The sequence below is a fragment of the Garra rufa genome, chromosome 10, assembly GCF_049309525.1.
Source record: "Garra rufa chromosome 10, GarRuf1.0, whole genome shotgun sequence".
Lineage (NCBI taxonomy): Eukaryota > Metazoa > Chordata > Actinopteri > Cypriniformes > Cyprinidae > Garra > Garra rufa.
In genome coordinates this window covers 28,114,915-28,140,436 of record NC_133370.1, presented here as the reverse complement: position 1 = coordinate 28,140,436, position 25,522 = coordinate 28,114,915, and the positions used below count along the sequence as shown (strand labels likewise).

Genomic DNA, 25,522 nt, shown 5'->3' with positions numbered 1-25,522 from the left:
TTGTGAGCAGGTGTGTGTGTGTACGTAATGCGGTGTTGTGTGTTATAATGCTGTCTTTGACTGTGATTTATTTTTATTATTTTATTTTTTTTTTTTTTTGCTCTGCTGTTCTGGTTCTTCTTTTTTTGTTTTGATGTACTGGAGGACCCCCCTTGAAAACGAGATGTTTCATCTCAAGGGGTTAATCCTCATAATAAAGATATGTTTATAAAAATAAAAATAAAAAATAAAAATAAAAAATTAACATTTTTATCCTTCCGCGAAACGATATAGTACCACGTGACTAACCTTCAAACTATGTACCTTAGTAAGACAATTTAAATAGATTAATGTGGAAATTTTCCATTGTTAATTGTGGTTGTCCAGTGTTTGTCACAAGATGGCGCCAAACGGTAATCTTTGTTGGCACAGAGGGATTTTAATAATTCGTCAGAATTGCGAGATATAAACTCGCAATTCTGACTTTTTCCCTCGGAATTCTGAGATATAAACAATTGCTTTTTTATGGCAATTGCAAGTTACAAAATCCAGTTCTGAGGAGAAAAAAAGACTTATGTTCACAGAATTGCGAGTTAATATCTCACAATTCTGACTTAATTTCTCAGAATTGCAAGTTTATATCTCGGAATTCTGACTTTATCATATTATCTGACTCACAATTGCAAGTTATAAAGTTAGAATTGTGAGATATAAACCCGCAATTCTGAGAAAAAGTCAGAATTGCATGCTATAAACTTGCAATTGCGGCTTTATTTCTCAGAATTGCGGCTTTCTATCTCGCAATTGTGGCTTTATAACTCGCAATTGTAAGTTTATATCTCACAATTCTGAGAACAAAAGTCTGAATTGTGAGATAACAAGTCAAAATAACCTTTTTAAAAAAATGTATTCAGTGCCAGAAGACGGAGGTCAGACCCATGAAATTTACAAATGGCCACACCCACTCTTACGGGAAAAACTGGGTGAATAAATCAAACAGAATTAAGTTTTTAAAGAATCTAAAAATGCTGAACGTTTTGTGTGAGGGGTAAGTTTAGATGTAGGGTTAAAGTACTGTAAGAGGATAGAAAACCATTGCCCCCTTATGAAAATCAACCATAGTAAAACACGGTTAACTATAGGCCTAGTTAAACCACGGTAACCACAAATGAACCATCGTTGTGCTACACTAACCATAGTTTAACCATGATATTTCTAGTAAAACTGTGGTTATACAAATGGTAATCAATATGCGAAAAAACTACACTTTCACTCTAGTAAAACCATGGTAAATCTGCGTAAGGGACATCATGGAATGTCCTGTGTGTGTGTTGTTTCTAAACCTGCCACAACAACAAAAGACGAGCACACTTATAAAACAAAACATTTATTCACTGAGCACCATTCAAATATGTAAAAGAAAAGGGGAATTCTGTCTATTATTTTTTCATACTCATATCTGACATCTAGAAGATAAACAAAACTGTTACTTACTTTCTAGTTTGTCTTTCTATGTCATAGAAAGAGTAAACAGTGAAGAGTACTAATGTGGTCGTGGCCACTGTCAACTTTTGAAATGCCATTTAAAGTATGTACTTGTTTTAGTTTAATGTGCTTTTCCATTATAAATTAGACATACTGCCTCTCTTAAATACTAGTTTAAATGCAAGTTCACAGAAAGGAGCTTCAAGGATGTGAAAAAACAAGAAATTATTAATACAGTGCATTTAAACAACGTCCAAAATTCCCTCATATGAATATAGTATATCCCAATACTGATGTCTAAACATTGGCATTTAATCTGATTAAAAAGAAGCTTCTACATTTGTGGTTTCAAAACTGTAGTTAATACATTATACACGCACACAAAAACTCTATATTAGTCATTGTGAGAAGGGGCTAATGTCAACTGAGAAGGCACGGAGTAATGTGGTGAATTTATACGATGGATCTACTCTTGAAGTTGATGTGTGACTGAGGTATTCTTTGGTTTTCTAATAGAAGTCGGTGGGTCGTTGATTGAGCAGTAACAGTGGGTGATTTATACATATTTACATCATGCTCAGAGAAGAAGTGAAACATGATTGCAGTGCCATTTTCCCTGGCTTGTAACTTCTCACAGGAGCTGTCTCCCTAATAATAGAGTAGATTGGATATTTCCCCCAGCAGTCCAGCTACTGCTGCTCCCACATGTGCATCACTTTACTTTAAAATTGTCAGCTTTCTAGTTCCTTCCAGGGTTCTGAATGTAGCTGTTCTCAATACAAAGCACAATGAAGTGGTTTGAGCAGCTGCGTGTGTGCTGCCCCAGCAGTCTGCCGGTCTGCAGAAGGGACGCCTGTCCGGTCACCGCCATGTCACCCGTCCGCCAGGCCTCACAGTAGCTAGTTGTCATTCGGATGCCCGCAGTACTCGAGCCGTGCCACACCAGCTTCTGAGACCTTGAGTCATATTAACATACAATTTATTAATTCATGTTTATTCATAATATAACAAATAATATTCATGACTTGAAAGGTTAAATATGGAAGCCCATTTCCGCCACTGAATAAAAAAATAAATGGTAATTGCCACTTTATATCTCACAATTCATACATTTTTTCTGTCAATTGCAAGTTTATATCTTGCAATTCAGACTTTATTTCCTGCAATTGAGAGTTTATATCCCTCTATTCTGACTTTATAATTTACAATTGTGAGTTTTTATCATGCAATTCAGATTTTTTTTCTCAGAATTTTGAGATATAAACTCGCCATTATGATATAATGATATAAAGTCATGATTCCAAGATATAAACTCACAATTCAAACTTTTTTTCTCAGAAATATGTTTATATCTTGCAAATCTGACTTTATTACACACAATTGCGAGTTATTAGGTCAGGATTGTAAGATATAAACAGCAATTCTGAAAACATATCAGTCTTTTTGTTCACTTGGACTATATGTATCGGACACTTTTTAGAAAAAAAGTCAGAATTGTGATATATAAACTTGCAATTCTGACTTTATTTCTTGCAACTGCAAGTCTATATTCCGCTATTCTGACATTATAACTCACAAATGCAAATTTATACTATGCAATTCTGGGGAAAAAGTTTATATCCCTATGCAAGTTTATATCCCTATATATATGATTTTTTCTCAGAATTGCATAATATAAACTCGCAATTGTGACAAACTCAATTGCAAAATTGCAATTTCTGAGAAAGTCATAATTGCGAGATTTTTTTCTCAGAATTACAAGTTTATATCTTGCAGTTTTGACTTTAGAAGACACAACTGAGAGTTATTAAGTCAGAATAAGTCAGAAAAGGTAAAGAAAGTAAGAAAAAAGACAGAATAGCGCAATTCTGACTTTATTTCTTGCTATTTGCAAGTTTATATCCCAGTATTCTGACCATAACTCGCAATTTTGAGATTATATCACGCAATTCTGACTTTATAACTCGAAATTGTGAATTTACATTATGCAATTCTGAGGAAAAAAAGTAAGAATTGCAGGTTGTATTACACAATTCTGAGAAAAAGTCAGAATAGCAAGATACAAACTAGCACTTGCAAGAAAAAAAAGTCATAATTGCGAGTTTATATTCCTCTATTTTGCCTTTATATCTTGCAATTGTGAGTTTATATCATGCAATTTTGAGAAAAGTCAGAAAAAAAGTCAGAATTGCAAGATATCCCTGCTGAAAAAAAAAAAAACAGCTAAAACCAGCCTAGGCTGGTCGGCTTGTCTTAGCTTGTTTAAGCTGGAAGTAGCTGGTTTTAGCTGGTCTCCCAGGCTGGTCAGGCTGAGAAAGTGGCTGACCAGCTAAAACCAGCCAACCAGCCTAGGCTGGTTTTAGCTGTTTTTTTCAACTGTGAGAAAAAAGTAAGAATAATACAATTCTGAATTTATATCTTGCAACTGCAAGTTTATATCCCACTGTTCTGAATTTATAATTCGCAATTGTGAGTTTATATCATGCAATTCTGAGAAAAAGCAATTCTGACTTTATAACTCACAACTGCAAATTTATATGATCAATTCTGAGCAAGAAGCAAACTGCCACTTGAGAGAAAAAAGTAAAAATAACTGAACTGTGCGTTTATATCTAGCAATTCCGACTTTATAACTCGTAATTGTGAGTTTATATCATGCAATTCTGAAAAAAAGTCAGAACTGCGAGTTTATATCCCTCTATTCTGACTTTATAACTCACAATTGTGAGTTTATATCACGCAATTCTGAAAAAAAGTCAGAATTGCAAGTTTGTATTAGGCAGTGCTAAGAAAGAAATTTAGAATTGCGAGATGTAAACTCGCAATTGCAAGATAAAAAGCCAGAATTGTAAGATAAAGAGTCGTGGTTATCTTTTTTTGAATTAAGTGGCAGAAACAAGCTTCCATAGTTAAAATACATGTAGAAATGTATATTTTTCAAAATGTAAGTACATTTTTTTTAAAATTTGCTTCTAAAAAAACAGTCCGCAGCAGCAGTATAAAAGTATCCCACTTGGCAACATTGATGAAAATGTTTGTATATGTTTTGTTTTATTTATCTGTATTTTACATTATTTCAGAATGTAATAATAAAATGTGACTTAAATACATGTTAATAGTGTTTATAATATTTGCATACATTTAGTTTTCTCTACTAATAAATTCCATTATTTTTTTGTAATTATAAAATGGGACTTACGTGTTTATAATAGTTGTGTACATTACTTCTGCATGTGACTTTGTTTTTTTTCTTAACAATGCAATTTTGACTTAGTGGGATTTCATTTCCAGAAAATAGGGTGACTAAGATTAATAAATGCTGTAACATATTTTTTGTTTGTTCATTGTTATATACCTAATACATTAAATATTATACCATATCCACCTTTTTCCTGTAAGAGGGGGCGCAGACATTTGTAAATGTTATGGATCAAGCTTCCGGTCTCATCTTGTCCATCTATTTTTAGCTGTACAAAACAGCTTGTTTAGCTGCTTGGTACTGCAAATTGGTGTGTCTTACCAGGTTATTTTAATGTATTATCTTAATTATGAATACACTGTTTTTAATTGCAAACAGTTTTACCATTTACTGCAAGTTGTTATTCTTTTCGTTATTTCCCTATAGCGGATAATGAACCGGAAGTCTTATTTGCTTACTTCTACGTTGAAGAAAGAAGGATAGAACCTTACTCAAAAGGTTAGCAGGTAATTTAACACACTCATCTGAGTAAAGCAAGAGGAAAAAGCTGTTTACCAAGCCTGATCTGTCATGACATTTCGTCCATCAAAGGAATAAATGGGTGTGAGTGGATCAAAAACAGCCCCGTTGCCAGAGAACATAGTCATCCAGCTGCCGAAAAGCACATCTCCCTAGAGAGGAAACACAAGAAGATAAATTTATACGTCTAAACTTAGGCAAACCACATGTAATGAGAACACACTGATCAAAACACTTGATTATAATCTACTGTTGCAAACACGCTCCTTTACATACTTTGAGGTTCACCACTGGCAAACCAAAGCGGTCTGCTTTTTTGACAATGCTGGAAATGTCTTGTAGGTGAGAGGAAAGGAAAGCTCTGTAAGTGGATGTCAGGCCTCTGGCACGGGCTTGCTGGTAACACTGATAATCTGCCCCTCGGATTCCATGCATGTCCCCTGAGAATGGGGCATTGAGTGCCACCAGGTGCAACTGAGAAGATCAAAGGTCAAAGATCACATCAAAGTGCTCACCTTTTCATATCAATTATTTAGGACGCAACAAGGTTTAAGCAATCCTTACCGCTGGCATTGAGTGTGCATTCTGTGGAAAAACATTGTAGTCTGGTAGGAAGCTCTTCAACTCCTGCAATAAACATTAGATACATCAGACATTAAGTTACAGCATACAACGTTCAAAATGAAATTACACTTTGATTATAAAAGGGTGTAACAGTTCGCTTAGTTTGATAAATGGTAGTAGACAAGCAATAATTCTAAGACCATGCTAGGGTTATCAGTACCATATCAGATATTTAGTTATTTATCAGTATGATATTGGATATTTCATTGTTCATGCTTTTTTAGATTACACTTCACTTGCTACAATCAGTTACTTAAAGTTAACTTCAAAAAGAAGTTAAAAAACATGATCAAATTTAAAGGGTTAGTTCACCCAAAAAAGAGAATTCTCTCATTAATTATTCACCCTCATGTGGTTATAACCCTATAAGACCTTCGTTCATCTTCAGAACACAAAATATTTTTGATGAAATCTGAGAGCTTTCTGATCCTCCATAGACAGCAAATGAACTGACATGTTCAAGGCCCAGGAACGTAAAACAAGGACATCAATAAAATAGTCCAAGTTCAGAGAGTTCTCAGATTTCATCAAATATATCTTAATTTGTGTTCTGAAGATGAACTAAGGTCTTATGGGTTTGGAACGACATAAGAGTGAGTAATTATTGAAAGAATTTTCATTTTTGGATGAACTATCCATTTAATATTTAGGAAATCTCAATAGAGTGTTCACTGTTAAAATTAAAACTATTAAAATAATATATTTTTAAAATTGGAAATAAAGTGAAATATTAGATGAAAAATAAAACTTAAAAAATAGAAATTATTTAAAGCCAAATAAATAAAAATCCTAATAAAAATGACAAAATCACAACAAAATGACTAAAAACAACCAAAATTAAAATAAAAGCTACTTGTATTTGTGTTACACAATTCTGAGAAAAGGTCAGAATTGCAAGATATAAACTCACAACTGCAAAAAAAGTTAGAATAGAACTATTCTGACTTTATTTAAGTTTATATCCCACTATTCTGACTTCATAATTCGCAATTGTGAGTTCATATCATGCAATTCTGTGAAAAAGTCAGAATGCGAGTTTATATTTTGCAATTCCGACTTTACAACTCGCAATTGCAAGTTTATATCCCTCTATTCTGACTTTATAACTCACAATTGTGAGTTTATATAACACAATTCTGAGAAAAAGCCAGAACTGCAAGTTTATATCCCTCTATTCTGACTTTACAACTCATAATTGTCAGTTTATATCACGCAATTCTGAAAAAAAGTCAAAATTGCATTTGCAGTTTATATATAGCAATTCCAACTTTAGAACTCACAATTGTGAATTCATATCTCACAATTCTAAGAAAAAAGTCAGAATTACAAATTTAGAATTGCGAGATGTAAACTAACTAACTTAATTAATTAATTAATTAATTAAAATCCTAATAAAAATGACAAAATCACATAACAAAATTAATAAAACCAACCAAAATTAAAATGAAAGCTAAAAATAGAAAAATAGGAGCTACTTCAAAACAGTAATTAATACTATAATAATATATAAATAATACTAAAATAACACTGGTCTTAAAGGGTGTGTCCACACTTGTAGTTCAGTTTGTATGGTTTATTTGGTCCAGACCAAAAAGGAAAATGATACATTTGGTCCCGGGCTGCTTAGCGTTCACACTAGCATTTTTGACAGTGAACCTAAAGATACTGAACCTAAAGGCATAAGGATATATTCACAACCTGATTGCTTGGGTTAAATGATGTATATTTCATAACGGAACTCACGGAACACTTCAAACTAAAAGAAAAAGCGTGTTTGACTTAAAGCAGCGCTGCGGGTGTATGACATCAAAGTACCCATTCACTGATCGATTTGCTGATTACCGCTTTAAGTCGAATATTATTTATTTTCACCACCTGCAAACTCACAAAGAGCTCATAAGGCACCTTACCTCCTCGTTGCTCTACGTTTGCCCTCTGCTTGTTTTGTTTTGGATACACAGCTTGTTCCTTCGGTAAAATCATGTCGCATATAGCATCACATCTTGTCATTACTTCCTGTTTTTGGTTAGTTTAGAAGTATTTGGTCCCTGTCTCATTCATATTTCATTTGAACCGCACCAGAGTTGGTTTGGAAGTGGACAGAAACCCACTTTTTTAAAGATCTCGGTCCGCTTGTTTTGTGAGCACCAAGGTCCGGATGGCAGCGTTCACACTTACTCAAACGAACTGCACTACCATAGCAATCGCACAAGGGTTTGTTTTAATTGAACCGAACATGATAAGTGTGAACAAACCCAAAATGACAAATTTTTGTTATACTGTACATTAAACTTGTGTTGTGTCTAAATTCACTTGTAACATTTAAAGGGGACACTGGATGCCCATTTTCCAAGTTTTTAGGTTCTTCATGAAATGTCTGCAAAATACTTTGGGTAAAATTCCTCAATGGGCATGTAAAACACCACAGTTTTACCTTGTCAAAAATAGCTTTGTTCACAGTGACCCATTTCGGTACATGTCTCTTTAAATGATAACTGCTGACTCCACCCCTCTCCACTGTTTGTCTCTTTTTGTGTATTCAGTGGTGCGTTATCATCAAAAACAAAAGTAATCCACTGCGTCCTTAGTAGCTCTGATGTTGGGTAAAAATGAAGACTCTTATGTTCACTTTTACATCCAACTACAAAACACCTGTATTGCTTACAAGACATTGTTGTTGCTACAGCTGCTCTAGTGAAGAGAAAATGGCGGACAGAGTATAACTGGCTAAGGGTGTAAATATACTAATATGGGACAGTCCGTCAGAGTTCGTGGGAGGGGCCAAAGCGGTATGATGTCATACTGCTCAGAAAATCAAAAGGCTTGATAATTGAGAGTGTTTAGGTTGTTGGGGATTTAAAAAAGAAGTGAATGAATATTTATTACTGTAGAGTGGTTGCGTCCACACACTGCTAAGACAAATTTATATGCAAATATTATATAAAAGTGAATTTTGCATCCGCTGTCCCCTTTAAAATGACTAATTAGCATATAATGCTATATAGAATGCTGTATATGGATATGACGCATGACATACCTGGCTATGAACTCTAGGCACACTGCGGTCGCTGGGTCTGCTCAGGCCTTGTGACAAAGCAGATGAGGAACTGTCTTGGGGAACTGGGATGAGCTCTCCTAGCTAACAACACAGTCACACATCAGAAAACATTTGAACAACCAGACAAAGAAATGTTGCTCTATTTATGTTTGTTCTGAGCACCAAGGTCCGGATGGCAGCGTTCACACTTACTCAAACGAACTGCACTACCATAGCAATCGCACAAGGGTTTGTTTTAATTGAACCGAACATGATAAGTGTGAACAAACCCAAAATGACAAATTTTTGTTATACTGTACATTAAACTTGTGTTGTGTCTAAATTCACTTGTAACATTTAAAGGGGACACTGGATGCCCATTTTCCAAGTTTTTAGGTTCTTCATGAAATGTCTGCAAAATACTTTGGGTAAAATTCCTCAATGGGCATGTAAAACACCACAGTTTTACCTTGTCAAAAATAGCTTTGTTCACAGTGACCCATTTCGGTACATGTCTCTTTAAATGATAACTGCTGACTCCACCCCTCTCCACTGTTTGTCTCTTTTTGTGTATTCAGTGGTGCGTTATCATCAAAAACAAAAGTAATCCACTGCGTCCTTAGTAGCTCTGATGTTGGGTAAAAATGAAGACTCTTATGTTCACTTTTACATCCAACTACAAAACACCTGTATTGCTTACAAGACATTGTTGTTGCTACAGCTGCTCTAGTGAAGAGAAAATGGCGGACAGAGTATAACTGGCTAAGGGTGTAAATATACTAATATGGGACAGTCCGTCAGAGTTCGTGGGAGGGGCCAAAGCGGTATGATGTCATACTGCTCAGAAAATCAAAAGGCTTGATAATTGAGAGTGTTTAGGTTGTTGGGGATTTAAAAAAGAAGTGAATGAATATTTATTACTGTAGAGTGGTTGCGTCCACACACTGCTAAGACAAATTTATATGCAAATATTATATAAAAGTGAATTTTGCATCCGCTGTCCCCTTTAAAATGACTAATTAGCATATAATGCTATATAGAATGCTGTATATGGATATGACGCATGACATACCTGGCTATGAACTCTAGGCACACTGCGGTCGCTGGGTCTGCTCAGGCCTTGTGACAAAGCAGATGAGGAACTGTCTTGGGGAACTGGGATGAGCTCTCCTAGCTAACAACACAGTCACACATCAGAAAACATTTGAACAACCAGACAAAGAAATGTTGCTCTATTTATGTTTGTTCTGAAGTTGAAGATACCTCAACTTTCCTCCAGCCTTCTCGCACCCTGATATACAGTTCACTCTTGTCTATAACAAATGCCAGAGTCCCTTCTGCAGCCTGACTGGTCTCTCTTATCAAGGTTTGGCTGTTTTTATAAGTTCTCACCTGGGAAGGCAAAGTAAGCAGTCATAATCTAGATGAACATAAAAAAAACCACAAGGTGCATTTAATCTTTCATGAGCTTGCTGAGTTCTGTGCCATCTGACTTACAGGGTTTCCATGGCCAGGAGCACCAGGTGGCCCTGGAGGACCCGGAGGTCCAGGAAGAGTTGCAGCTGAGACAGAAACAAGTAAAGCAATATTTTTGTGTAGTTGTTGATAAGAAGATTTAAGCCCTGATAAAGTTACTAGAGAGAAATCTGTTTAAGAATGCGCTCGGGCTAGTCATCTAAAAAGTTTGGAAAAGTTCACTTTGCAGTCATGATAAAGAAGAAGGTATTTGTTGTTACCTGAGCCATATGCATATGATGGGGTACCTGGTGGCCCCGAAGGTCCTGGTGGCCCCTGTGGTCCTGGACTTCCATAACCAGGCCGTCCTGGAGGGCCCGGGGAACCAGCGTCCCCAGGAGGACCAACAATAGAGTCCCCTTTAGGTCCCTAAAACACAAAGTGTCAGATTGGGGCTAGAATATGAAAGGATACACTTCTACTAAAAAAGTTCATGTCTTTATTTCAGTTGACTTACCACAAGGCCTGTCCTCCCAGGCAGCCCTGGAGCACCTGGATCCCCTTTCTCTCCCTTTTGCCCCTTGTAGCCATTGTCACCTTTAGCACCCTTGGAAACACACATTTGACATTGTCAACAACAGCAATGGCAATCATTACATAAACAAAAAAAAAAAAAAACTGTACTTGCTGTGATCACCCAGTAATGTCAGTAATTATGTCAGATTTAAAACACTTTAACTTTGGTTATCATTCTCATTATTTATTTAAACAATTTTTGCACTATTTGTTCTCTGTGAAAGCTCTTGTAGTCCCCTTAACAATTATAAAATCATTTGATCATAAATGATGACTTACATTTTTCTTACTCTGCAGGCCTAACTTTTAAGTAAGTTTTGGAGAACAAAAATGTTCTGACCTTTACAAGTGTTGTAATAATGAGGCATAACGACAAGATGAGACGGCTAGACGTCTGTCTGAAATTATTAATAACTATAGGAACCCATGATTTAGGGAACAAGCTTGAGTCTGTCTGTTACTGCTGAGCAGCAGGTTCGTTGAAAACTAAAGATCTCATAGTGTTCAAAAGGGATTCTATAAGCATCGCTAAAGACACTCCAGGAGTATAAATTCATTAGTGTAGCCAGAGACGCTTTGAGGATATGTCATAAGAGACAAGAACTCAGCTAAACTTACGTCAGGTGCGTAGGGGAATTTCTACCACAAGACCAAGTTTGAAAATCCTATCAAAAGATGTGTTCACCAAATTGGAATGATCATAAATATGAGATTCTGACTTGTAAAAAGCATTCATATCCTCATAGAACTCTGAATTTGGTACCTCCTGACTGCTGCAACATCATGCAGAAACTTGACAATGCGATGGTTAAGCAGTCAAGTAGTTAAAATGGATTTTGTCTATTGACTTGTCTATTAAATTACACAGATTTGTTTTGCCATTAATTTAGCATGAAAATGCATACAAGTTGAATGTAGTAATTACAGTAACTGCGACATGACGTGAACGCACCATTACACAGGAGTGTATGCAAATTTAAAGTTTTAAGTGTGCTTATAGATTTTATACAAATGCTTAAGATATTTTTTACATGATATGTGAGAAATTAAAATCATGCTTACCACATAACTATGAGGAAACATAGGCACTGTGGAGAAAAAAAAAACCCTTAAAGATCATTGTTGCTGTCTCGTCACTGGACCATTTGCCAGTGGCATACAGACACTTAATGCTATTTTTATTGGTTTATATTTATTCATTTATAAAACTCATTAATATTACATAAAATTCTATGTAAAATGTGCCAGATTTAGCCAGGGTGACTAATTTCGATTCGTAGTCCCAGGGCATGTTGTAGAAAAAAAAAACATAAATACAACATTTTAATACTAAAATCACAAAAATCCCTATAATTTTTTACATTTTACAACAATCAAATATTAAAATATTTAGAGAAACCACAATGACTTTTAATATCTTTTAATTCTGTTGGGAGTCTATTACATTTATATGGAAGCCTGTTTCCACCACTGAATAAAAAATAAAAATTCAAGTTTATTGCTACTTTTTTCTCAGAATCATGTGATGCAAACTCACAACTGGGAGTTATGAAGTCAGAATTGCGAGATAAAAACTTGCAAAGACATTTTTTCTTGCAAATGCGAGTTTGTATCTCGCAATTCTGACTTTTTTCTTGCAATTGCGAGTTTGTATCTCTTTTTTTACAAGTTATAAAGTCATAATTGCAAGATATACTTGCAATTCTGAGGCAAAAAAGTCAGAATTGTGAGTTTATGTCACAATTCTGACTTAACTCGTAATTGCATGTTATAAAGTCAGAATTGTAAGATAAAAACTCTGAGAAAAAGTCAGAATTGTGAGTTTATTTCTCAGAATTGCAAGATTAACTATAACTAATACATTTCTGTTATTTGATTTATGTACTCCTTAAATATAAGTGGAGAAAAACCATTATGAATCAACATTAAATTAGGTAATTTAGTTAATTACTTTATTATTATTATTAATTAAATAATACATTTTTATAGTTAATTTCCCAAAATAAAGCTTTTTTCAGTAATTATACCTGCAGTTCCTGGCAACCCAGGATTTCCCACATCACCTTTGTCCCCTTTGACTCCTAATGACACTCTTCCGTTGCCTGTTTTAATCAAGAAAAATATTAAATAAACTGTATATTATAATGTATAAAATACAAGAAACAAATAGTTGAAAAGGCTGATATATAAAATCTGTTACATATACCTGGTTGTGAATTGTTGTTGTTGACCTGTAAGACATGTTTTAGTATAAAATTAGACAACAGTTTAAACAGAACAGGAGTGATGATGAAAATATTGCCTGATATGTAATATTAAAAAGAATATGAACCCATGCCGGCTAATGTCAGCATATTCAGGAGTGAACGGTTTTGTTAGTGTGACATTTTAAAATGTACACAGCACCCATAAAACCATGAATTCACTGTTGAGCCCAACAAATGTTAGAGCTCATGCAACATGCTTTGGTGAGCTTAGAAGAGCATCTCAGATGAGATGAGATACTGGGTTAAATGACCACGGAGAGACACTTTGAATTTGAAAAAATAACAGCAGAACACTGTTTATATATTCATATATGAACAAAAAATATGCTGTTTTTATGACCATGAACCCAGGAAGAATCCAGAAGCACCTTAGAAAGCAAAGTAGGCGGGGCTAGTGTATTAGGGGGAGGAGCTGAGCCAGAAGGACATGCGCCACACCCAAAGCCAAACCACCAATCAGAGAATTTCACTCGTTAACTTACTGGTATTTTGCAGTGTGGTCTAGGAGGAACTGGGAAAACTGTCTTCAAGATTTAGAGCACAATCATTTCATGACTTTTGTGAAAATTGCATTTTAGGATAAAGCACACTTTGAATTTGCAAGCTCAAATTAATTTCTATGTGCTGCAAATCTGATAAGAAGATCAAACTTACTCCATTGAGGCCAATTATTCGTCCTGGTGGCCCTGGAGGTCCAGGTGGACCCGGTGGACCCTTGGATACAGGTAAGCCATCATATTTAATTAGATTTAAAGATATGAATCATAATGGAAGCATCATGTCACAAATAAAAAAGAAAATACACTTACAGGGGGACCACTGGAATCTCCCTTGTCTCCTTTCCTTCCAGCTATTCCAGGCCGGCCCTGAAAAAAATTTAAGGCAGTTAGGGGAAATAAGAATTTAGGAGATGGTGCTACTGTTAATAAACAGACAAAAAACTTAATAAAACTGACCGGTCGACCAGGAAGTCCATATTCTCCTTTAAGTCCAGGTGGTCCAATCGGCCCCTGAAGATCAAAGAAAAACATACATATTCTTCAATAGTAGTATTTATGTATGCATTCTTCATTTTTTTTGTGTGTGGGAGATGCATCTTACCACAATCCCAGGCTGTCCAGAGGGGCCGATATCTCCCTGCAAAGAACAACAATGATAATGTCAGACCAATGAGAAACAACCAAAAGTTCAAGCTCAAAAATGGTTACAACCTTCATTCCCTTTGGTCCTCTGGGTCCTTTCAGGCCTGTTATTAGAGAGCCATCAGCAGCTATGGATACGCCTGGCTCCCCCTTGTCTCCCTATCAGACAATAAAACAAATGAAATTCCATAAAACTTTACTTTATGGCAATCGGGACCAAGTAGTTCTAATGTAGTGTGTCACATATGAGTAATAGGTGAAACATCCACTTCCATTAAAGGGGCTGTAAGCAATTTCAGCCATTTTACTAAGTTTTGCTAGTGTTTAGAGTTTGTGAGCTGTCACAGAGTCCTCGGGAAACCTATTTTATCTGAATTGGTTAGAACATTTTATGTGTGGTATTCAAAAATAGCTTAGAGCACCTTTACAGTAAGCAATCATATGTGACAGCTAAATTACAGTGGTAAAGACAGCAGCTCAGATTTATGAATACTTGAAAATAAAATGAGCCCTCATTAGGAAATTTGTCATGTCAATCGTGAAGTAATAATGTGAGAGTTTGTGCTTCATTACGTTCAACAGGTTATTTGCGATTGCATTTTAAACCCATACCTTCAGTCCTGGAGGTCCTTGAATGCCAGGAAACCCAATTTCACCTTTTGGTCCTCTTGGGCCCTGAGCATTATAACATTCAAGTTATTTAGTGGTTTATTGCCAACTTATAACCCAATTAAAAAAAGTCATTAAAAGCTCTACACAAAACTTTATGAAATTTAAAAAGAAGCTTATCTGTGGCAATTTTTTATTACCACACACAAAAAAAAAAAATCCCATTTGTTACTCTGTTTCTTAAAAAAAAAAGCAAAAAATCAAGGTTACAGTAAAGCACTTACAATGGAATTTGCAAAGTGTATTGGTTTATTCATTCAGTTTAGTGCATTAAGATTATATCCACTTTTCAAGTTTAGAAGCTTCTTATTTCAGCTTTTTGATATTCCAAAAACTCTAACTTTTTTATTTATTTGAAGACAATAGATGTGATTGAACTTGCTGAACCCAGAATCTTCTTTTAATAGTGGTTTCTACCACAGAAACTGTAAGGTAAACTGGCAAATACATACATACTATGATCATATAACAAGAGTAAACTCAGTAAAAGTACTATGAAGATGGGTCAGTCCATCTCAAGTGGTCCAAAAATTGGAAAACTGGTTGCTTGACCTTTTTTTTTTTTTGAGCGATGACATACCAACAGTTTCCTCCAAAAATATTGGACCCTTGGTAAATGTGAGCAAACGTGGCTATGTAAATAAATATGCATTGCTTATCCTTTCCATCTTTTATTAAAAATGCACAAAATTCTAACCTATCATTGAAGTAAAACAATGAAAAGTGTGTGTGTGTGGGGGGGGGGGTCTTATTATGAAATAAAAAAATTTCTAGTTCACATTGGCCATATTTATTGGCACCTAATTACTGCAATGTCCTTTTCCCAATATAACAGCTATAATAGTGTCTGATGAGTATGGAGAACACTCGGCAAAAGAGATCAGAGACCATTCCTTCATATAGAATATCTCCAGATCCTTCAGATTATTTTTTCTTCAGTTCACCTTATGGCTTCATGTCAGGGAACATGGACGTCCATGGCAGAGGCTTCATTTTGTCCTCGGTGACCCATTTTTGTGTTGATTTTAAAGTATTTGGAGCATTGTCCTGATGAGTCAGTCAGGTTCAGATTTTTTATCTGTTGCTATTTAATAAAATCCATGATGCAATGTATCTGAACAAAATGTCCAGGACCTCTGGCAGAAAAATAGGCCTACAACATTAAAGATCCAGCAGTATATTTAATCGTGGACATGGGGTACTTTTTATCCCTGTTTGCACCAAACACATCTGGAGGTTTTGCTGCCTAAAAGCTCTTTTTTTGTTCGTCTGACTATATAAGCCAGTTAAAAGTTCCAATCGTGTCTGACAACTCAGTATGCTGGAGTTTTTTTTTTTTTTTTTTGGATGAGCGAGGAGGATTTTTCTTAAAACCCTCCCAAACAAACATTCAGTGTTATACGGGCTGTTTGATATTTTCTTTAGGCTTTCTGTTCATACATGGGTTGTACCCCCTCTTGAGGATCTGCAGCGGGAGCTGCCTCCTCAGGGGGTTCCGCCGTAGACGCCGCCTCCATAAGAGGCATTGGCGCAGCGGACATGTGGACAGACGATGCCTCCGGAGCAGACTCGTGGACAGACTCATGGACTGAAGAGACCTCTGGAATGCAATGTGCAGCCCACACACTTAGAATGGTGATGGTCATCACAGGCAGTGCCATGGTTAATGGGATGCCCACCGGGCTTGAGAGTACGTGGCTTGAGAGTACGTGGCTTGAGAGCGTAGGCTCTGCGTGGCTTAGGAGTGAAGGCTCTGTGTGGCTTGGGAGCGAAGGTTTTGTGGGGCTTGGGAGCGAAGGCTCTGCGTGGCTTGGGAGCGAAGGTTCAATTGGTATGCCTGCAGCCCGTACTGACATTAGAGGAGGGCCCATCACATTAACTGTCAAGACCTGGCGTGGCTCTGGCAGATCAGACGAGACCTGGCATGGCTCTGGTGTACCAGACGAGACATGGCGTGGCTCTGGACGCTCTGGCAAGACGTGTGACTTGACTTGGCTTCATTGGAACAACTGTGGCTTGACTTGGAAGGAACAGCTGTGACTTGACTAGACACTGAAGAAGCGGCTGTGACCTGACTTGGCTCTGCTGGATCAGCTGTGACTTGACTTGGCCTTGCTGGAACAGAAGGCTTGACTTTACTAAAGCAGACGTGGCTTGGCTTGACTTAACTGGAGCAGCTGCGACTTGATGTGATCCGGGAGGTGCCGCTTGACTTGACTCAGGAAGTGAAGTTGTGTCTTGACCTGACTCAGGAAGTGCTGCTTGACTTGGCTCAGGAAGTGCTGCTTTACTTGACTCAGGAAGTGCCGCTTGACTTGACTCAGGAAGTGAAGTTGTGTCTTGACCTGACTCAGGAAGTGCTGCTTGACTTGGCTCAGGAAGTGCTGCTTGACTTGACTCAGGAAGTGCTGCTGTTACGGGACTGGACTCAGCAGGAGTAGCAGCTGTGACGTGACTTGACTAAGCAGGAACAGCAGCTGTAATGTGACTTGACTTGGCAGGAACAGCAGCTGTAATGTGACTTGACTTGGCTGAAACAGCAGCTGTGACGTGACTTGACTTGGCAGGAACAGCAGCTGTAATGTGACTTGACTTGACTGAAACAGCAGCTGTGATGCGACTTGACTTGGCAGGAACAGCAGCTGTAACGTGACCTGACTTGGCAGGAACAGCAGCTGTAACGTGACCTGACTTGGCAGGAACAGCAGCTGTAACGTGACCTGACTTGGCAGGAACAGCAGCTGTAACGTGACCTGACTTGGCAGGAACAGCAGCTGTAACGTGACCTGACTTGGCAGGAACAGCAGCTGTAACGTGACCTGACTTGGCAGGAACAGCAGCTGTAACATAACTTGACTTGGCAGGAACAGCAGCTGTAATGTGACTTGACTTGGCTGAAACAGCAGCTGTGACGTGACTTGACTTGGGAACCGCATCTGAAGGGGCGGTCATGATAGGTGCAGACTCTGGAGCAGAAGACATGACGTGAACAGGCTGTGGCTTGGCAGACATGGTGTTAGCGGGCGCTGGCTTGGCAGACGTGATGTTAGCGGGTGCAGGCTCTTGCGTAGCGCCTATCTTTGCGATAGGCTTTGGCATGGTGGCCATCTTTGCGACAGGCTCTGGCGTGGCGACCAGCTTTGCGACAGGCTCTGGTGTGGCGGCCATCTTTGCGACAGGCTCTGTCATGGTGGCCATCTTTGCAACAAGCTCTGGCGTGGCGGCCATCTTGTGAGCAGACTCTGGAAGGGTGGCCATCTTGACCGGGGACTCAGGCTTGGCGGCCATCTTGGCCGGGGACTCAGGAACGGAGGCCATCTTGGCCGGGGACTCAGGAACGGAGGCCATCTTGGCCGGGAATCAGGAACGGAGGCCATCTTGGCCGGGGGCTCAGGAATGGAGGCCATCTTGGGTGCAGACTCTGGAAAGGCGGCCATCTTGTGCTGTGGCCCTGAGCTAGCAGACATCTTGCACTGTGGCTCTGGGCTAGCAGACATCTTGCACTGTGGCTCTGGGCTAGCAGACATCTTGCACTGTGGCTCTGGGCTAGCAGACATCTTGCGCTGTGGCTCTGGGCTAGCAGATATCTTGCGCTGTGGCTCTGGGCTAGCAGACATCTTGCACTGTGGCTCTGAGCTAGCAGACATCTTGCACTGTGGCTCTGGGCTAGCAGACATCTTGCGCTGTGGCTCTGGGCTAGCAGACATCTTGCGCTGTGGCTCTGGGCTAGCAGACATCTTGCGCTGTGGCTCTGGGCTAGCAGACATCTTGCACTGTGGCTCTGGGCTAGCAGACATCTTGCACTGTGGCTCTGGGCTAGCAGACATCTTGCACTGTGGCTCTGGGCTAGCAGACATCTTGCACTGTGGCTCTGGGCTAGCAGACATCTTGCGCTGTGGCTCTGGGCTAGCAGACATCTTGTGCTGTGGCTCTTCTAGAACACCCACAGTAAACGGAGAGCCGCATAGCAACAATGCATAATCCATGCTGTGATGCTGGTGGTGAAATAGGGGTGTAAATCGGAGCCTTCAAGACGATTCGATACGATACCGATTTCTTAAGCCAACGATTCGATTATTTTCGATACTTCAGAATTCCCTGTGATACGATGCGATTCGATCCGATTCAATACTAGATATTTTTACATGATATCTATTAAGTTTCAAATAAATCAACAAAAATAGTAAATAATTTGCCTTTTATTGAGAATACAGAAACAGTATTCTATTCACATAATGTGTATGTTACACTAAAGCAGTTGTGCTCAATGCACTGCAAATAGAACAGCAAATATGAGTTACTGCATCTACAAAGTGCAATCAGATAAATTGTAATAAGGAAAAAAAAAAGGCTAATGCTTATAGTGCAGGTCTACTATGGCCAATTAGCCTATTCACTGTTTTAAAAAGCTTCATTTATACAAAATTGGTTACATTTTGAAAATACAATTTGCATCTTATTAAGAGGTAATGGTCACACATCCTTTGCAGTAGATGAACTGCAAATAGAATACTACTCCACAAAATCAGTTCAAAATCATCGCTCTTGAAAGTCAGACAACAACGTGAGGTGTGTGAACATGAACAACATCATAGATGGACTGTGAAACGAAAGTAACGCGTGTGAAGTAGAAGACAATAATGAGGTTAGCGCCACCCGCAGCTTAGGAGTAGGTAGTACGCTTACGTTGGAGCCATAGACAGTAAAAGAAAGGTCGGAACGGATTCTAAAAATAGACAAGTGAACAAACAGGCGACAAAATAAACACATTAATCGATACTCTTGCGGACGAATCGATGCATTGAATCGTCGGCTGCATAATCGATACGAATCGATTAATATTTACACCCCTATGGTGAAATCCGGATTTGGATCCGGATTTGGCGAAGTATTCTGCTACAAACGGGGACTCGACGACAGCGTCAATAGATCCAAATGCGAGCTTTATTGTAAAGATCGTAGTCAGGGCAAACAGGGTCGAACACCAGCAAACAGGAGCTACCAGGGCAAGACAAAAGCGTAATCCAGTAATACAGGCGAGGGTCAAAAATACAAGAGGGCAGTCCAAAGTAACATATGAAACAGAGAAACTAAGAAACTAAAACAGAACTATGGCTAAGGCTAGGGAAAAACAACAAGGCTAGGAAACAAGGAAACAAGGGAACATGGGAACATGGGAACATGGGAACATGGGAAACGCTTGGTAGAGTCCGCAAGAGCAAAACAATACTTCGCAAGGTTAGTTTGGCATGGTCTGCCTTTTATGGCTGCCAAACAGGAAGTTACCATAGAGGCAGCAGAGGGAGCAGCAACAGTCAGTGTGGGTAAGGGCTCCCTCTGCTGGCCTGGCGTTACAGTTAACTGGAACTTCTTAATTATTGCCCTGATGGTTAAAATGGGTATTTTCAGTGCTTTAGCTATTTTCTTACAGCCACTTTCTACTTAATAAAGCTCATCAATCTTTTAATAAATATTTTTTGTTTTTACTGCTTGTGATGGACGATTAAGAGACTCTGGCCTTTGTGTTCCTCATATTAATAATCCTGTGGAACAGGAAGTCATGACTGGACAATTTCATGCTCTTAGTCACCCTGGTGTGCCAAAAAAACTGTAAATATACTTCAGTACTTCAGAGATATTTTATGGATAAGAATTCCTAGGGGTGCCAATATTTGTGGCCAACATGCATTTAAGAAAAACATATTTCATAATGAGACCCCCCACCCTATTTCTTAGTTATCTTACTTCAATGAAAGTTTAGAATTTTTTTCTTTGCTCATATTTGCCAAGATTGCACTGTATTGGTATTTGCATACCATTTTTTCCACCCCCATTTTTATTTTTATATTACTTGATTTAAAGGTCCCATATTGTCAAAATCAAAATTTCCTGGCTTTTTTCATGATAACTGAGGTCTAGGGGTTATGTAACTACCATATAAGTTTCAAAACAGTCAGTCCACAGCAATCTACACACAGCCTGAATAAAGTAGCCGTTCCTTTTCATGAGCCGCTGTGACTTCCGTAAAAATATGACGTCCGATCTTGATTTTGGCACTTATACCGCAGATATATATTCTTAAGGACATCAACAACTAAAATAAACCTCCAGAAATGTGTACAATATGGGACCTTTAACCAGAATGTCTGTCTTTAAAATTAAAAATGGTCAAGCAAACTCTATAGGACCATTCAGGAGTGCTGAGTACTCTATAGGATTACTTAGCATTCAACAACTCAGTTGCATAAGCTTAGCAACTTTGTCATCAGTATATCATCTTGAAATAGTTTCAAAATATAAAGCAGACAGAAAATGAGCTGAATTCTTACAGGAAATCCTGCTCTGCCAGGCAAGCCTTCAGGGCCCTGCAACATGCAGCATACACACACAGAAGCAAGCAAAAAAGTGTTAGCCATGACATGAATATGATGCATGATCAAAGAACAAACCCATTTTAGATCATGTGGATATGCCAGACATTTAGCAGCATTGTGCTGTCAGGGGAGGGAAAGATCTTGCAATTTTCTACATCCTTAGAGCTGTGATTTCTCCTGGACACATTTCTCATAAAATGTAGATTAAAAGCTGAGGTTTGTACCGTCCATGTTAAACATGCTGTATCTGAAAAAAGCATCTGAGGGGAAAACAGTGAGCTGCTTTACGTACCATAGGGCCTGGTGGTCCTCTGATCTTAGTGAGGTTAAATTTGGCTGCAGTATCATTAAGAAGGAGCTGGAGGAAAAATTCATTATCTTTTTTGGATCTCAAGCAAAATATAGCAGCAAAACAGGTTACCAGACTTTATACTTACATCCTGGAAGTTAATGATCGGTCCAGGCGGGCCAGGAGGACCGGGAGGCCCTGTGATGCTCACTCCATCATGACCTCGCTCACCCTAAGTCACAATTAAAACAACAATTTACAGCATGTTCCACACACAAAGTGACATTTGTTTCAGTCTGCAAAAACCATACAGTTCATCATCGTCAATTATTCATCATTTAGTGTGTATAATGCGGTTCATAACTGCTCAAAATATTCTTAGATAAACAATATAATACCTTCTCTCCAGGATTGCCCTTGTCCCCCTTTGGCCCCTGTTAACGGAAGGGTAAAAAAACAACAGCAAAACATTAGTTATTTATCGTCACACAGCTACTAAAGTAATTTTTATAATTTGCATGCTACATTTTAGTATTTGTACCATTTAAAACGTATATAAACTCTTATTTATGTAAGAATGCAATAAACAGAAGACTTACCCTGGCACCTGGTAAACCAGCTAATCCTGGAATTCCATCCTTTCCTGGGGATCCTGGTTCACCCTGGATAGAGAAGAGACAGAGAGGAGTCAAAGTTATGAAAAAACACTCTTTGCCTTTACTTCCTTCTGATCCCAATATTAGGAACGAGTGGGTAAACTTTATTTTTAATGACGTTCCAGACCGAGTCAGTGAGAACTTGGTCCTTTGTTCGCTTCATTTTACCACAGATTTATTTATAAACAAGGAGAACAATAAGATTTTCAGAAAGATTGAAACTAAAAGACAGTTCTGATGAGGTTCGGTTCAATTTAAGTCAGGTGCATAGGGCATTTCTACCAAAGCGTGTACATACAGTTGAGGTCAAAAATGTACATCCCTCTTTCAGAATCTGCAAAATGTTAATTATTTTTTTCAAAATAAGAGGGATCATACAAAATGCATGTTGGTGTTTACTTAGTACTGACCTGGATAAGATATTTCACATAAATGATATTTACGTATAGTCCACAAGAGAAAATAGTAGTTGAATTCATAAAAATTACCCCGTTCAAAAGTTTACATACACTTGTTTCCTAATATTGTGTTCTTACCTGAATGATCCACAGCTGTGTTTTTAGTTTAGTGATAGTTGTTCATGAGTCCTTTGTTTTTCCTGGACAGTTAAACTGCCTGCTGTTCTTCAGAAAAATCCTCCAGGTATCACATTTTCTTTAGTTTTCCAGCATTTTTTTTGTATTTGAACCCATTACAACAATGACTATGATTTTCACACTGAGGACAACTGAGGGACTCATATGCAACTATTACAGAAGGTAAAAAAACGCTCACTGATGCTCCAGAAAGAAAAAACATGCATTAAGAGCCAGGGGTGAAAACTTTTGAACAGAATGAAGATGTGTACATTTGTCTTATTTTGCCTAGATATCATATATTTTCCATTTAGTACTGCCCTTTAGAAGCTACAGAAGATAGTTACATGTTTACCAGAAGACAAAATAAGTTAAATTTACCCTGATCTTCCAGTTCAAAAAGTTTTAACCCCGCCTCTTAATGAATTGTTTTTCCTTCTGTACCATTAGTGAGCGTTTGAACCTTCGGTAATAGTTGCATTTTCGTCCCTCAGTTGTCTTCAGTGTGAAAATGTATGTAAACTTTTGAATGGGGTGATTTTTACAAATTCAACTATTATTTTCTCTTGTGGAAGATATGTATTTCATGTGAGATATCTTATTCAGGTCAGAATTTTGTATGATCCCTGTTATTTTGGTAAAATAATTAACATTTTGCAGATTCTGAAAGGGGGTGTAAACTTTTGACCACAACTGTATGTAGCTATTTAATGCAACTGTAGGGTAATTTATCAAACCTTTACAGACAAACCGGGGGCTCCATCAGCACCAGGAAGTCCCTACAGAAATAAACAGAACAGGTATATTAATAAAATATAACATATTGTTGATTTACCCACACACAAATACACCAAAAACCATTATACTAGAAGGAATGAATCAATAAATCAATAGAAATATAATTAGTTTACCCATAAATAATTTTAATTTTAATACTACTTTTTTAATAATTAAAAGTCTGAATACAATAAAATTCATAATTAATATTTTAGAGGATAAACAGACCTGAGGTCCTGGTGGGCCGGGCAGACCAGGAGGCCCCTTATAAAAGCGTAGAGGAGAAAAATCAGATTAGGTCCATTCAACAAACAAATTTTGTGTGCACAAGGAAAATGAACTCGGGCCAATGTAGCGTGCAATGACGCATCCAAGGTTAATGAAAGACCTTGATATGTGAATAGAATTTATACATAATAGTTGTGATGGTTTTGTACACTCACTTGATAGCTTTTCGAATTCCCAGCTCCGAGAAACAATCCGCTTTCACCAGAACCCTCCAAATCCTATCAGAATAAAACACCTCCTGTCCTTAGACTAATAAGCACAGAAACAAGACCAACTCAAAAACCTCAGAAATAAGTATTAAAGTTTTGAATGGACAAAATGGTGTGCCGACCCTGAAAAGTGATGTTTAAAGAGTTTCTACCTCAAATAACAGATATTATCTCTCTTTAAAGGGTTTGATTTACTTTTTAAACTAAACTGCTCCACTTTCCCTGCTGAAAAAAACAGCATATGCTGGTTAGGTATGTTTTGGTGCTGGGATGCTGGATTTAGCTGGTTTATGCTGGTCCTTTGCTGGTTAATGCTGGTCCTTTGCTGGTTTATGCTGGTCATGTTGCTGGTCAAGGACCAGCATAAACCAGCAAAGGACCAGCATTAACCAGCAACATGACCAGCATAAACCAGCAAAAACCAGCAAGGGACCAGCATAAACCAGCAAAGGACCAGCATATACCAGCTAAAACCAGCATCCCAGCACCAAAACATACCTAACCAGCATATGCTGGTTTTTTCAGCAGGGTTGAAAATTAAAACAATTTCATTACCTAAAAACTAAACTCATAATTGGAACAGATGTGAACTTTGAATTGTTCTGTTCATGTCATGTCATGTGAATTTTGCTTTTGAAAGCTGTTTTGATTTGGCCTTTAGTGTGGAGCACATTTTCTATTAAATCTTGCGCTGAGTACATGACCCACAAAGGCTAAGCAGGCAAGCCTGACCTGTATTCATGCATAGTTTTTCAAGGAACATTTGAGAGTTTATCAGTGTACCAAAATTAATCATTAGCAGTAGTCTGTTGCTGACCATAATGTTCTGCATTTAAAGGAACACTCCACTTTTTTTGGAAATAGGCTCATTCTCCAGCTCCCCCCGAGTTAATAAGTTGATTTTTACCGTTTTGAAATCCATTCAGCCGTTCTCTTGTTCTGGCGATATCACTTTTAGCATAGCTTAGCATAAATCATTGAATCCTATTAGACCAGTAGCATCGCGTTCAAAAATGACCAACGAGTTTCGATATTTGTCATATTTAAAACTTGACTCTTCTGTAGTTATATCGCGTACTAAGACCAGCGGAAATGTAAAGCAGCGGTTTTCTAGGCTGATAAGATTAGGAACTACACACCCATTCCGGCGTAATAGTCAAGAAAGTTTGCTGCCGTAACATGGCCGAAGCAGGTGCATTAATATCACACAGCGCCTGAAATTAGATCCCAGCTAGGTAACTTCCAATGTGACCGGTGCTAAGTTTGTGTAATTCCGGTTGTTGCAGCTGTCAGAGTTGCAGCTGGTAAATTGTTAGTGGCTGGATTTACCTGTGTGTTATTAGCTATGGTTATGTGCATTGTAAGGGGCTGTGATAGTAAGTCGAAGACGTAATCTACTACC

At 38.0% G+C, this 25,522-nt stretch overlaps 1 protein-coding gene across 3 annotated transcripts in view; it reads right to left on the bottom strand.

Moving 5' to 3' along the window:
• Positions 1 to 472: 472 nt before the first annotated feature.
• The window catches only part of col15a1b (collagen, type XV, alpha 1b), a 91,996-nt gene continuing 66,946 nt past the window's right edge, over positions 473 to 25,522 (bottom strand). For 2 of the 3 annotated variants that reach the window (XM_073848776.1, XM_073848774.1), the window contains 28 exons: positions 24,067 to 24,129; positions 23,852 to 23,887; positions 23,584 to 23,625; positions 22,215 to 22,277; positions 22,014 to 22,049; positions 21,764 to 21,847; positions 21,619 to 21,684; positions 21,282 to 21,317; positions 14,896 to 14,958; positions 14,353 to 14,442; positions 14,243 to 14,278; positions 14,098 to 14,151; positions 13,951 to 14,007; positions 13,796 to 13,855; positions 13,624 to 13,665; positions 13,081 to 13,105; positions 12,902 to 12,976; positions 11,937 to 11,962; positions 10,816 to 10,905; positions 10,580 to 10,727; positions 10,341 to 10,405; positions 10,107 to 10,235; positions 9,916 to 10,017; positions 8,844 to 8,945; positions 5,747 to 5,809; positions 5,459 to 5,656; positions 5,219 to 5,334; positions 473 to 2,420 (listed from right to left, as the gene is read on the bottom strand). In XM_073848776.1, the coding sequence (XP_073704877.1) occupies positions 2,204 to 2,420; positions 5,219 to 5,334; positions 5,459 to 5,656; positions 5,747 to 5,809; positions 8,844 to 8,945; positions 9,916 to 10,017; positions 10,107 to 10,235; positions 10,341 to 10,405; positions 10,580 to 10,727; positions 10,816 to 10,905; positions 11,937 to 11,962; positions 12,902 to 12,976; positions 13,081 to 13,105; positions 13,624 to 13,665; positions 13,796 to 13,855; positions 13,951 to 14,007; positions 14,098 to 14,151; positions 14,243 to 14,278; positions 14,353 to 14,442; positions 14,896 to 14,958; positions 21,282 to 21,317; positions 21,619 to 21,684; positions 21,764 to 21,847; positions 22,014 to 22,049; positions 22,215 to 22,277; positions 23,584 to 23,625; positions 23,852 to 23,887; positions 24,067 to 24,129 (2,184 nt within the window). In that variant the 3' untranslated portion in view covers positions 473 to 2,203. The remainder of the gene's footprint in view (positions 2,421 to 5,218; positions 5,335 to 5,458; positions 5,657 to 5,746; positions 5,810 to 8,843; positions 8,946 to 9,915; positions 10,018 to 10,106; positions 10,236 to 10,340; positions 10,406 to 10,579; positions 10,728 to 10,815; positions 10,906 to 11,936; positions 11,963 to 12,901; positions 12,977 to 13,080; positions 13,106 to 13,623; positions 13,666 to 13,795; positions 13,856 to 13,950; positions 14,008 to 14,097; positions 14,152 to 14,242; positions 14,279 to 14,352; positions 14,443 to 14,895; positions 14,959 to 21,281; positions 21,318 to 21,618; positions 21,685 to 21,763; positions 21,848 to 22,013; positions 22,050 to 22,214; positions 22,278 to 23,583; positions 23,626 to 23,851; positions 23,888 to 24,066; positions 24,130 to 25,522) is intronic. The other variant, XM_073848775.1, reaches the window with a different exon arrangement.